This window comes from Mesocricetus auratus, unplaced genomic scaffold, assembly GCF_017639785.1.
Source record: "Mesocricetus auratus isolate SY011 unplaced genomic scaffold, BCM_Maur_2.0 Super-Scaffold_100006, whole genome shotgun sequence".
NCBI lineage: Eukaryota > Metazoa > Chordata > Mammalia > Rodentia > Cricetidae > Mesocricetus > Mesocricetus auratus.
Genome location: NW_024429190.1, coordinates 93,611,364 through 93,626,435, shown reverse-complemented (window position 1 = coordinate 93,626,435; position 15,072 = coordinate 93,611,364). Strand labels below are relative to the sequence as shown.

General features: G+C 37.5%; 1 protein-coding gene across 7 annotated transcripts in view; it reads right to left on the bottom strand.

Moving 5' to 3' along the window:
• Positions 1–15,072, bottom strand: part of Nrg3 (neuregulin 3) — a 985,840-nt gene that overhangs the window by 98,851 nt on the left and 871,917 nt on the right. For 4 of the 7 annotated variants that reach the window (XM_013121168.3, XM_040747666.1, XM_040747663.1 and 1 more), the window contains exon 4: positions 6,849–6,875. In XM_013121168.3, coding sequence (XP_012976622.2) covers positions 6,849–6,875 — 27 coding nt within the window. The remainder of the gene's footprint in view (positions 1–6,848; positions 6,876–15,072) is intronic. The other 3 variants (XM_040747665.1, XM_040747667.1, XM_040747669.1) reach the window with 1 other exon arrangement.

Here is a 15,072-nt window from a genome sequence, read left to right as displayed (position 1 = left end):
AAACAGAGTTTAAATCATGAACTAAAGAAACAATTTGTTTAATGTCGATTGTATAATTTTCAAACATAACTCTGTACCTTATATGTGTGTATAAATTGTTGCCTTCATTGTATCTGTTAACATTATGCTTTAACTTCCCCATCAATATTTGTTTTTGCATTTATCATGGCACAAACCCCACAGGTGTCATTAGGAAAAAATTATGAATACAATTAAGAAAAATATATCTGAATGCTGACAGCTTCGCAGACACTGGACTTGGCATGGATTACTGCATAATATAATTATCCCTTAAAGTTTATAACTTAACAAGAAAGGTGTTTTGGGTAATTATGTTCAGTACAGTTTGTCTTCTTTCTCCATTTCTTTTTTTTTTTTAATTGGTTTTTACGAGACAGGGTTTCTCTGTATTGTTTTGGAGGCTGTCGGTCCAGCCTGGCCTTGAACTCACAGAGATCCGCCTGCCTCTGTCTCCCAAGTGCTGGGATTAAAGGCGTGCGCCACCACCGCCCAGCTTCTTTCTCCATTTCTAAGGGTAGACAGTTCCTGGACCCAGAGACTGAAACTGAAACAGCAAGCTCAGACAAAGGAGGAGGAAGTAACAAGTACTATAAATTCGTGCTATGGCTCCACTAATGCACCTCAAATACCTTCTTTGCCAGGATCCTGTCCCAGTGCTATCCAAATGCACTTCATAACTCCCCCTTATCTTTCTCTTATTGGATTTCTCCTATAACATTTTATAGTAATGATTATATCACTTCACTGTGTTTAGCTTTGTTTCTTTTTAATATCAGACACTTTGGTGTTAAGAGAGCAAAATACACGCCTGCACCTCCAAAATATCTGACATATAGTAACTCAGGTAAGTATGGGTTGATTAAATAGTATTAGGGATATTGAAACATATGGCTTGGAACCCCTTGCTGTAAAATGGGAATTTGTTAATAACTCTTTGAAGATTTTAGGTTTTGAAGTTGATCAACCAGCAGGCACTTAGATATTCCTACACTTTGGGAATATCACATGCTTGTTAAAACATGTACTTTCATTAATTTGTGAAATAAACTATACCTCAAGTAAAAATTAAATTGTTATTCAAAGTAAGATGGGAGATATCAGAAAGAAGGTATCCCAAGATTCATTAACATAAAATTGGACAACATTACCATGTGAAATTTATTCTAGGTATTCAAGGGTGTTTCAACAATTGAAAAGTGACTAATGTAATCATCATTTCAATAAACTAAAAATAATTGCATGATCATAGCTATAGATTGAGAAAGAGTACTTGAAAAGATCAATTATGACTAGAAACTCTTAGAAAAAGGGATGACATCAGGCTGGAGAGATGGCTCAGCCATTAAAGGCTAGGCTCACAACCAAAAATATAAGAAAAAGGGATGACATTATCAATTTGAGAAAGAATATTTATAAATATTCCACACTTAATAGTCTATTCAATGATGAAGGACGCAAATGTTTCACTGAGATCAGGAACAAAATGAGCATATATCCTATTATAGACTTTTTAATATGATACTTCCAGGTCTGACTAATCAAGTGAGACAACAGAAGGAGCTAAAGACATGTAAATTAGGAAGGGAGAAGAACATCTTTTTATTAGTTTACAAGGTTGTCATAAATGTTAAACAATATTGGAGCATCAACAACAGAAAACCCCCTTTAGAAACAATGAGTAATTACATCTATATAGTGGATGACTAACAAACAAAAGATGTCACTTATCCTAAATACCAATAAAGAACAAATAGAATTAGAAATCAAACTCACAAAACTATTATTCTCTCCTCAAAAGGAAATATTTAGGGATAAGTCTACAAATATATATTAAGGCCAGTATGGAAAAAGCTGAAAAAATACCTAGTGACAATTTTTTCTTCCTTTTTTTTATTTAAGTTAGAAACAACCTTGCTTCACATGTCAATCCCAGCTCTCTCTCCCTCCCCTCCTGCCCCACCCCCACTACCAGGCCCCCCACTCCCCCATCCAATCTCCACTCCAATCCCCAGGGAGTGTGAGGCCCTCCATGGGATATCCAGAGCCTGTCATTTCATCCAGGGCAGGACCTAGGCCCTCCCCCAAGAGTCCAGGCTGAGAGATCATCCCTCATTGTGGGATGGGTAGCCAAAGACTGTTTGTGTGCCAGGGACACATACTACCCAAGGGCCCATAGATTACCTAGGCCTCCTCACTGACACTCATATTCAGGGAGTCTGGATCAGTCCCATGCTGTCCACCCAGCCATCAGTCTTGTGTCCAAAGGCTCCCCCTTGTTCAGGTCAACTATTTGTGTGGGTTAAATCACCTTCTTAATCCCTTTGCTCATCAGTTCTCCCTTTCTGTCATTGGATTCCAGTTCAGTGTTTAGCTGTGGGTGTCTGACAATTTTTAAAAAGAACAAAATAAATTAAGAGGAATTCCATGACAATGTACAGGAGGAATCAATGTTGTCTAGAGAACAAATTATTCTAACTTGGCATGGATCAATATAATCCATGTACAAAGCCTGGTGAGTCATATTGTTGCTTTTAAAAAAACTAATTCTAAAGATTAGAAATAATGAGTATCAAAATTTAGTATGGTTAATGTTGAAGAGCAACAACAATGAAATAATAATAATAATTAATAATATTGGGAGACTGATACTACCTGACTTCAAGACTTCCTCAAAACCTGTAATAATCAAGGTAATATGATACTGGTAAGAAAATTATAGGTAGCTAAACAGAACAAAGCAGTCTTCTCAGACTTTGACACACAGAAATATAGTCAACTAGAGAGAAGATACCATATTCAGCAAGTGGTGTTCAAATAGCTGGCTACCTCACACAATGAAACCATTAGGATAGGTTTGTTTTAGTCTTCAGAAAAACTAGTTCAAAATGAATCATATTCATAAATTCAAAATGCAAAGCTGTAATGTTATAAGAAAATAACCTGGAATGACATCAGGCAGCAATGACTTTAGACAGAACACTGAAGGCAACTTGTACAGAAGAAAGAATTATATAACCATCACAGTTCACTAAAATTAATTTTTTTATCTGAGAAGTGTACTGTCAAGACAATAATAAGAGAAAGCATTACTTGACAGAAAGTAATTACCAAAGATGTAGCTGTTGAAACACTGCTAGGCAACATATAGAAAGAAATCTTAATATTCCACATTTATAAAAACAGTCAAAACTGCACCCAATGATCTTGACATACATCTCACCAAAGAAGATTTATAGATGGCATATTAACATAGTGAAGAATGTTCCACATTAGATGTCAGGAAACGGCAAATGGAAAGAATGTGAAGGCACTGCACACCATTAGAAATGTTGAGATCTAGAATGCTAACTGGGGTTAGGTCCTGGCAAGGATGTGAAGCAACAATCCTGAAATGAACTATTGATTGAAATGCAATGTGGCATAGACACTGTATAAGAGAGTGAAACAATTTGTTATAAAACAGTGTGTCCTCACCATATGACCCAGCAGCAATGGAAGCTTGCAAGCTCTATATAAACCTGCACGTGGGTGTTTATCATGAGGCTATTTTAAGAATTGTTAAATCTTTGTAGCAGCTAGATGATTTTGTGAGGCTAAATAAGAAAACTGTGAGACATTTGGACACTGAAATACTACTCAGTAATGAAAGGCCATTTTCTGTAAAACTGTAACAAGACATGTGTTGCTGTCTCTTGACAAATACTTCACATCACACACATGTAATTTTACTGAACTATTATGAACAATAAAAAGGCAGTGAAGCTCATTGCCAATATAGACCATTACATGCCAACATCTTGACATTCTGGAAAAGGCAAAACTATAGTAACCATAAAAAGATTGGTCACTGCCAAGGGTTGAGAAAAAAAGGCATATGTGGGTGATTTAGGGGTAACTAATGCAGCTGTCTTGTGGAAAATTGAAACAACTGGGGGTCTCTGTACATGTGAAAGACGTACAGGCAGTGTACCTTGGGATTTTCTAAAATATATTGTTGTGAACTTCAGAGTGCTATGAGAATAAATTCCATTTAAATGATTCACCCCTTCCCATACACACATGCAAACAAAACTTGTATAAATTATCTGCCCACAAATAAACTGACAAGATAAAATTGATACACATTTTGTATACTCTTCTGTTTCTACGTGAAATTTTCATCCATATATCTTTTAATAATTTAATAATCAGCTCCAAGACATTTTACCCACATCAATTCTGTAATCACAAATTAAATTCAAAATATTTGTTTGCAAAGCCAAAACATCATTTTACATATTTAGATTCAGCAAAGTGTGTAAGTTGATAATTTAGGTAATTGAAAGAGAATATTCACTCCTTGTGTAAACCTACTCACTGCTCTGAACTCTCCTTTTGCAGTTATCATTATGCACCTGTGTACCAGACATTTCCCTTAACTCCATCTCTCTGGTCAACCCCATTCTCTCCAAACCAGTATCTATTTCAGGAGTCAAATAGTCACACACTGGGAACCTATTCCCTATAAGACTTCAGACCTATGATTTGACTCTAATTTTTGCAAGACTTGCTATAACCTCATGCTTGAGTGTCATATGGATGAACTGCACAGTAACCTACTATTTTACCTGGGCCAAGAATTGCACTCTTCAAATGAGCTGTCACTTAAACCTTTCAGTGTATATTTTAGTTCCACTGTGCTATACATGCCAGCGATGCTAGAAGTCTCCTGATATGATGGAGAGTGGTCTATTTCTTTCAACAGAGATAATTAACACTTTGTATAGCAATTTCATTTGCTATCTTGCCACTTTTCTTCTGTGATCTAAAAAGCTCCAGTCCTACTGCCAGCTGTGTGGTGATTCCTCTGTCTACAAGTGTTCTGCTCAATAGCCACGAAACCACCACTCTCAGACCTGCAGTCACCACAGCCCAATGGAGAAAATTTCTTTCTCTGTGAGGAGTGGTACTCATCTTTTCTCAAAATGACTTTGAGGGCCATAAACCCTTGCCACTGACACCTATTCCCTGCTACCATTGGTGAACAAGGAGTACTAACACTGCTTCCCCTTCTAACGACTTATTCTCTATCATAAAGAACATGCTCATTTTTTTCTGTCACTTGTGGTCCATGGCTTAGATTTAGTCTTTTCCCCTTTTAAAATTTCTTGTCTATCTCTTTCAGCACCCCTCAATATTCAGTCTTTTGTCATTCTGTTTTCGCCTACTGTAGCGAAAACCCAAACCTTCTATGAATAGTCTGATTCTACTTTCCCATTTTTAAAAGCTGTTTTAATTTTGGTTATGCCTGCAAAGTTATATATCTGTACTCCTTGCTCCTAGAGAACTTTTTATTGAGTCTTCCCAAAGATTCTGGTTCTTTTTCACATTGTGGGAATTCACATTATAATATAAATTACTAAAACTACTCATTTTCAATGGTCTGAGATTGTGTTTCCTAGTCGCATTTGTGGAATAATCATGGTATTTGATAAGTTATGGGGAAGAAAATATTAAGAAATGTGATTCTTTTAAGACCAAGTCTCTTAAAGAAGCCTGTTTTCTCTGTCCCAATGTTGCTAGCAATAGAGAGATAATAAGGCAAGACTGGGAGATATTGAAGCGACAGGAAAGAACCAGGCTAGGTCAATAAATCAGCAGGTAGATGAAATGTAGTCATTCACTGGCCAGAGACACATGCCCTGGGCAAGAGACAATACTCCCTGTCAATAAAGTGCTCCTTTTTTGAGACATTGTGGAATTATTTTTGTATCAAGCTGTTAATAATCTTAGCTGTAAATAGCAAATTCCTTTCCATTGACTTCTATTGATCTCTGGTATTTTAGAATTGTGCATATTATGTACATTTTCTATATCAATTCTAACCCTAGTTTTGTCTTAAGAAACCTTAATATCTACTTATACATGATCTAAAATAAATATATCTGAATGTACATCATCAGAATAAACAGGAGAGTGGATGAATGAGTATAAGTGAATTTGTCTGATTTCTCATAATCCCATACACATTTGGAGTAAGTATTTGTGTCTGCATTATATAAGAGAAAGAAATCTGGAGTTTAGATCCAAACAGGCAGAACTCAGTCTCAAATGTAGGTTTTCTCAATTTAACTAACTCTTACCTGCTCATTATCTTTCCATATTGAGCTTCATGGCACATATTTTATTTAACTTGTAATAGACTCAGAATTATCTTCATTTTTAAAGAAATTGTCTATAAATGTAGAAAGTATAGTCCCTTGAATGCATTCAAATATTTTCAAAACTGTCTTGTTAGTTAGCAGTATTTTAAGAATTATTTCAGTTTTGTTCATGGAAATGTTACATATATATAATACAAGTTAGTATTGATGCTAAGATATAGCGACACTGTCAGTTTGTAAGAGGAAAAGGGATTTAAGCACAAAACAATGATGTAGAGTTTTGAATTGTTGTTGTCTATCATTATCATGCATGTTTTCCATATGGAAATAGTGAGCTAAGCAGATATATATATATACATATATATATACTAAAATAGAAATTGTTAGCACCCTTATTTTACAGATAAGAAAATGGAAGAATGAGAGGAAACTATCAAAGCCTAGAGGCAAATCTTATTTCTGCAGAATTTCAAAAATGCTGCACATTACATCACTTTCTGAATTTGTAGTTAAGGCTTCTATTTTGAGCCTTTGCCAAATGTAGAGTGGACCAAAGAGTTTTTTTAATTACAAATAGGGCCTGATAATTAGTGATTTTGATTACTGTCAGATGGAGAAAGTGAACAATATATACATTATCAAAGTTATCTCAGAATATATAAGGAACAAATTATTTTGTCTTACCCATGAATTCAATCCCCAAGTGGTCTGCTACATCAAGGTCAGCATGGAAAGAAGAGAAACAGAAAGAGATATAGGTTAGAAAAAAATCAAAACAAGGGCATCAGTGCTTGTTAGACAATCCTTCTAAGACACTATATATGTGTCTAGTTTAAGTATGTTAGCTTATGGGATGTAACTTGTAGACAGCCAACAGTAATAGTTCTTGGTATTGTCATACATATAAAATCTTGACATTTTAGTGGAACAACAATGCATAAACAGTGAAATATACTAAACCAAAATTTAAGAGAGAAGGATCAAAGAGTTCCTGGTAAAGATATTGTCATAATTAAATCTTTGTTCAACGTGAATTTATTTTTACCTTAACATTAGCAATAATGACAAAGTCCCAACCAGGGTAGGAATGACTATAATGCAGTCAACTTCATTTTCACACACACACACACACACACACACACACACACACACACAAAAGGATGGCACTAGACTTCTTTCTTGGACATGATATACTACATAACTGTGCAGTGGCAAAACCAAACATCTTACGTAGGTCACAAAGTCTTGGATAGATTGAAGGCATAAATCCAAAGCACGTGACCCAGAAGCTACATGACTGTTTGTCTTGACAACTCATCCCATCAAAAAAAAAAAAAACATGGCAGAGATATCACCATCTGTTCTGTGCGCCCACAGACACAGAGAGTCTTGAACAGCTAGCTAGTCTGCCAGCAGAGTCCAGAGGCAGACATGTTGTTCCTAGGAGAGATGGAAGTTACTATGCAAAATAATTAGATTTATGAGATAAAGTGACAAGCACATGCTCATGTTTTTTCTGCAGAGAAGCTTCCAACTGTGTGCTCCTGAAACATGGAAAGGATATTGCACATACAGAATTTTAAAATGAGGTTTGAGTAAGATTAGCTATCATGAAAGGTAAGGTGGTTTAAAACACAGAAAATGACACAATTTGTCATTTGCACACAAACAGAAACAAAAGAAAATCAGGAAACAGGAAAATGTAGATATGATCAAGCGGAGGCTCTTTTGTGGACCCCAGGTATTCACCGGCTGAGTTCCTCCAAGAGGCCTCAGACAGAGGCCCTTACAGAGTAGACCATAGTTCACAGGTAGAGGCTCTCAAGGAGCAGACCACGGGTATTTACAGGCAGAGGATGTCAAGAGTGGGCTACAGATATTCACAAGCATAAACCTGAAGTCGGGAGAACCCTAGTCTCAACTTGGTTGAAAAAGACCTATCTAGGAAAGCTGACATGAATCAACACTGAAATCTGAGTCTGGGTAGTTGACTAGTGCATAACAAGGAGTCAGCCTCCATTCTTCCTCACCCTATGCTAGTCTATGTTACAAGGGATGTAAATAACCAGTCTTTGTGACTCTGTAGACTGAGCTAAGCAGTGAGCAGTGTGTTGATACGTTGGAAGTCAATCTACATACTTTACAGTCAAAACAAATTTGTGACCAGAATCACAGAAAATATCACAACTAAAAATTATTCAGACACTGAAAAATATAAATAGGAGTCTTGATTAAAAGAAATCCCTTAATATAAAGTTGCTATGGTTGTAATTTGCAGGTTCTCCAGCAAAGTGCCATTTTTGTTCTGGATGTTGAGGAAAAATTGCTTACTAATTTTTATGATGGCCTTTTGATAGAAATAGACAAGCCTAGATATACAAATCGAAATTAAGTTTTATTTAAAATTCTCTCCCTCTTGCTCTTTTACCCCCCACCCTACCATGCACACTGCTGTTTTAAAAATGCTGAACACTGTGATCATTATTTATCAGTTTGAAGACACTGACAGGTTTTGGTTCACACAGAAGGATCAATGCTAAGCAGACAACAGGAAAGCAATTAATTTTGTTATTATAGTCATACACAGAACATAAACCACACGATTTCTCAGAAGCCTGTACTGATTATTTCTCAAGGCAAACAGATCGCCTGAAGATGTTCAGGCCTGAAGGAAAACATCAACAGGATGGGAGTGAGAATAAATCAATTAACAGTTCATTTATTCATTCACTCAAACCACTGAGTGCCAAGAACTGCTCACATCTTAGGGTGAAACAATAGGCACATGGCTCAAGCCAAAACCATCACACTTTCCCTGAAGAATATATTAAATGTACAATTTACATGCTTTAACACTTCAATCCACTTTTCTTTAGAACACTCATACCCTTAACATTGTATAAGAGTGGCTGACTTTTACCCAGTACTCACTGCTTAAGAAATCATAAGGATGAGGTAATCTCACAGCCACTTCTAATCTGGTAATGGTGCCCACAGTAAAGGGGCACACAGTGACTCAGAAGCATGAACTGTCTTTGCTCAGTCACAATGTCTAGAAGCAAGTAGGACTGCAATTGAGCCCAGGTAACCTGATTCTCACCCTTCATTTATTCAGTTCGTAAATGCCCTCCCTCTGAAGAAATAGCTAATTTTTGCAATGTCATCATGTAATGAGACCTTCCGGGGTGAGTTATTTAATCCACTTAAAGGAATAAATTGTTTTCAAGCACCCTTAGGCATCACTGAAGCACCACTTACCTGTTACCCCTTGTTTATTGGTGGAAGGCCAAAAATGAACTGGTTGAAGGAGGGCATAAAAAAACAGACAACTGTTTCCTGCCACCAAGGAACCAAACTGGTATACTATTAATGTTTCCTCATTAGTTACTGGGGAAATTTCTGAAAGATGAGGCTGATTTGGTTATTTTTTGTATATAGCAGGTGCTAAGGAATTTTGTTTGAAAATCTGTCAAATATTCAACTAAAAATCTTAAACTTAGAGTGATATTTAACAGATACAAGCACCTCTTCTGTATAATTGAAAGATTTCAATGGCTTTAGGAATAAATGATGAGAAGACATTCTCTCAGGTAAACACACTAAGAAATTTGTAAAATTTATGCCTGTGTATACTTACCTTTTGACCAAAATTATTTATTCTTAGTATGCAACACGATGTATTAAAAGACATTGATGTTACAGAACAGGAATTCAAATTAATCAGCATCCTTCCTTTCTTCATATATTACCTTTATTATTACTTTTCATCTAGGGAGAATGCTGAAAAATGTGGCTGATAGGAATCATCAAACAGCAGGCACTGTTATTAACAGCAGTCATGGTGTGGCACAGAGATTATGAATTTATTCCACACCAAACTGAAATTTAAGGTGCACATGTCTGAAAGTAGCTCAAATCCTTGTGAACAGGGTCAGCAGGATGCCTCGGCAGGTGTCTTAGCTCCCTTTCCTACTGCTGTGATAAAATGCCCTGACAAAACAACTGAAGGGAAAAAGGGTTTATTCAGCTCACAGTTTCCTGCTACAATCCATCATGACAGGGAAGTCAGGGAGGCAGAAGCTTGAAAGGACTGGTCACATTCATCCATGGTCAAGAACAAAGAGTGGATTAATGATCGGCTCCATATCTCCCCACATATAACTCAGAATCACCTTCCCAGAGAGTGATGCCAACCATTGTGAACTGCCCTCAGTTAACACATAATCCCTCATTGGCATGCCAACAGACTAGCTCAGTCTAAGCAGTCTCTTCTAACACTGCCATCTAGATTGTGTCAAGTTGAAAACAACTAACCACCAAAGTGAGTAGATATGCTTTCTGTTCAGCCTGAAAGCTTTCATTTGATCCCCAGAAACAACATGATGGAAGAACCTACTCCTGCAAATTCTTCTCAGGTCTCAACATATATCTACATATACACACATCTGTATATATACATACAAACACCAAATAAATAAATACATGTAAAAACACTAGAAACCTCTTGAACAACTCAAAAGTTTGTATGTGGAGCACAGCTGCCTATCCTTCCAAAGCAGACACGATAAGGAAGAGCAAAAGCAAAAACAGTCCTTGACTTAATTGCAACCTCCAGTTGCAATGGAATATGTTGTTGCTTAAGGTACGGTGAGTAAGGCCCTGTGATGCAGGTCTGGGACAAAGCAACACTGCCTCAGGCTTCAGCCTCAGCAATGCATTAGAAGCAATGTAACAGTGTGTCATAATCACAGAATATTCCCACAAGGGCTTATTTAAAACTTTGTTCCATGGAAAGCAGAGACCTTTACACAAAACAGTGATCTGTGGTTTATAAAGTGAGGAGGCTCATCTGGTAAAGGCACTTGTCACCAAGCCTGATAACCTTAGTTTGATTCCCTGAGCCCACTTGGTGGAAGGACGAACCCACTGCTTGGGTGGTTCTCTGACTTCCCCATGCACACTGTTTTGGGCTTGCATGTGTACGCACACTAAGTAAATACAAAAACATGTCTTGAAATGTACACCATTAGCTCTGCACAGCAGGTGCCCTGAGAGCACCTTTGGTATATATGGTAGAGACAGTCCCAGTGCTTGCTCAGAAGACAGTTCTCCCAATTTGGCAGAAGGGTTGTGCTGTCTGCGAGTGCCCATGGAGTCTCTCACTTTACCTAGATCTCTGTTCCATGACATTTCCCTTGTAACACTCCAGGAACAAACTGTCCATTGGAACACAGGAGATGAAATAGGGCTTGTGAAGATTATAAGTGAAATTCTGAATATTTGATAACCCTTCATGTCTTATTTCCTTACTCCCTGGAAGTTTCTAAAAATTGCTTTTAGGTTATTTTGCGTGTCTCATCATACAATAGTATGCTCATGTATTCTCCTTGCTCCCAAATGAGATTATAGGCAAGGTGACAAAAGGTTATTTGTTGAAACAGTATCAGGCATGTGTCTTTTTAGTACAGCAAAACAGACAAACTAGGGAAGGAGGAAATTGAATCAGATGTTTCTGATTAAGGAAGAAAGCAGGGGTCAGAAAGTAGGGGCAACCCTGGCTACAGCTTCTTGAGTCTAAAAAGTAGTAGGTGGAATTTACCAACTACACGTCTTTTATAAAGTCAAGGAGTCAAAACACAGGCAAATTGTGGTTGCTGAGGGCTGCCAGAGCATACAGCTGTGTCATTAAAGGAAGAAACGCTAAGTAGTCCCTGAAAAGGCATTGGCAGGAGGCAGAGTAACAAGCAGACCTGAATCCCTCCAGTGGGAGGATGGGGATGAAGAGACAGGGATCTCTAAAAGGGAGGAGCATGCTCTTGCAAGGGGAAACCAGGGAAGTCTTTGCCTTGGGGCTCTGATCAGTCCTGTCAACCTGCCCTAATGGGGAAGCACATTATCACAATTCTAGCTATTTAGTGGAAGCATTAGGATTTTGAATGTAGGTCAGGTTCCAGTCCCAATGCTTCCTTTGTAACTCAGCAAGCACATGACTTTAATTTCCATCAGCACATATGCTTTTTCCCACAGAATTTGTACATGTTTACGAATAAAATTTGTAAGTAACAAAATTATATTAATAAAAGAAATGGAAACCTTTATCATCACTTCTATGAAGCAGTCACAGGTAAGTTTTGTTCTGTCTTTTCTAGTATGGCTTTTACATGTGCAAAATGAGCTAAGCATTAGCTGTACACATCACCCTGTATCATAACCCTGAGCTCGAGGGCTGACTGTGGTTATGTCAGCTCAGTGAGCACAGTCCTCTCTCACCTCTACCACATTGGGACTAACAGCATTTTCCACTGTTGAGAAGAGGCCACGACACCATTACTATAGCCAGCATCCCCATGGACAGGCCATCAATCAGCAAAAAGGCAAAGCCACTCTCCAGAAAAGCACAAAGCCCCACTCTCCTTCCTGAGGCCTTGTCACAGAGCGTGACCTCTTTATTTTCCTTTCTAAAAACTCTGTTGTTGATTCTTGTTGGACACAGACACCTCTGTTTCACAGTCTTACAATCAAAATAAGATTACTCATTTGTGCTAAGGGAGAAGCAGCTGCCATGGAGACTGGGCCACATATTCATGCAGCTCACACTCAAGATGAGCATTCTGCTTCACAGAATACACTTTCAAAACAGGGCTTCAAGGACTAGTGAGATGGCTCAATAGGTAAAGGCACTTGCCTATTGACGATCTGAATTTATTCTCTGGGTGGAAGGAAGGGAACCAGCTGCCATATATTATAGTTTGTAGGTACAAAAGAAGTCACACATGCACACACGCATGCATGCACGCGCACACACACACAGAGAGAGAGAGAGAGAGAGAGAGAGAGAGAGACAGAGACAGAGACAGAGACAGAGACAGAGGCAGAGACCCAGAGAGAGACAGAGATGTTTTAAAGCATTCTAAAATATGGCTTGATGAACGATCATTTACTCCATCCACTTTCTAGAGTTATATCTTTCTGGTGACACAGCTCAGTGGTAAAGTGCTTGCCTAGCAGAAGGTATACACTCCATTTCAGTCTCCATAATTGTAGGAAAGAAAAATAAATGAAAGATTCAAACTTTAGCTTTGACTAAACTTCATGTACAATTTTCCTGTGACAGGATTGTACAGTATTGGTCATAGCCAAGCCCCCATTTTCCCTCTAATTAAAGATTTTAGTAAGAACTTCTTCTATATATAAAAAGATTTCATTCAAAATAAATATTGCTTTTCTTTTGCCTGTCAGCAGAGACAGTAAATCTGTATGAGTGAATTCTTGAGGATTTTTGCTCATGTTACATACACCCGTTGGCTTCTTGGCACATTTGGTCAGCTTTCTTACCTTTCTCTGATAATTCTGCATACATTGTCCCAATCAATATCAAATATTAGCTTCGAAAGTTGTGCCACTGTGCCCTACATAACAACTGAAGCAATTAATTTTCTATGAAAATTGAAAGGCCAATTTGTAGAGTCCCAGGTTCACTGGATTGAACAGTTTCATACATCTCAATATTAAAGAATTCTTACATCTTGCTTTCCTTATTCTTGAAAATTTGATGTATATAAACTATTTACATTGATCTTATTCACCCCTCACTGCTCTAAATTACTTCTTCCAGGAGTCCCATCACAACCATCTACCAGCCTCATGTCTGCATTTTATAATTGCTTGTTTGTGTGTTTATTTTAACCACTAAGTTCAATTAGTGCCATGCATATGCATATGAGTGTGGGATCATCTAAAATTCTCCAAAGACTACATTCCTAAAAGGAGATGCTCTTCCTCCTGAACAGTTGAATGTCAATAGCTCTAAGCTACGCATGGGCCCTGGGGGATGGTTCAATTTCCATATTAGAATTTTGAACTGGTTTTATCTTGTGCAAATCTTGAGAATAAGGGGACAGGAATGGGTAGGAATGGGTTTACCAAAACTAAGGATGTATGAAAAAGCCATAAAAAGGCCCACTAATTTGTAATCTGATTTGAATGACTTTTACATACTGCTTATCACTTCAGGCTATTGCTGCAACAACATTTTTCCTCAGAAAAATTCAAATGGTAATTACAGTGTTTTTCATGTGATCTTTAAGAATTTATCATTAAAATAACTTAAATGTTAGCAATATTTGTAATAGGTCTTGAATTTTTTATTCCAAGTATTAATATTCTATCTGTTTATATCATTGAAGGCATTCAGAAAATACTACAGATGTTTATAGATGCATATATGTATATACTAATTATTTTGTCATCACTGAACAAATTCCTGACTGAGACAACTAAGCAGGAATGGTTCGTTTTGTCTTATGGTTATTTGGTTTGTGATAGGAGGGTAACAGAGAAAACCATTCAATATCATTGTGATATGAAGCACACAGAGGTAACCAATGCAGAAAACTAGCGAAGAAATGGGATCCTCACTTTGATGAAATCCCATACTATACTTAGGTTGCTCTTGGCAAACCTTCCGCCTCAGCTTCCTGGGGGTTGGATTACAGGTATGAGGCACTAACGTTGTCTCTCAAGGCTTATCCTTCATGTGTGTGTGTGTTTACGTGTGTATGTGTGTGTGTGTGTGCTCACAAGCATGTGTATAATTTTTTAAATTATTTCTTTAATTTTTGAGACTATTACATATCATTTCCTCCTTCGCTTGCCTCCCTCCAAACCATCCCACATACACATTTTTACTCTTTAAAACTCATGGCTTCGGGCTCATTCTTAAGCAGGACCTGTTACCACCAGGGGATGTCATGAGGTAAGGGAAAGTCACCTGACATTCTTTTATTTATATTAAGCTCATATGAAGTTCCTAGCCACTGAAACTTCTGAAAAGCATGCTTCTCCATTAGCAATATCTGCTTTAATTTTTCCTGGGAATATTAATTTATTGGCAATGGAGGAAGACTGG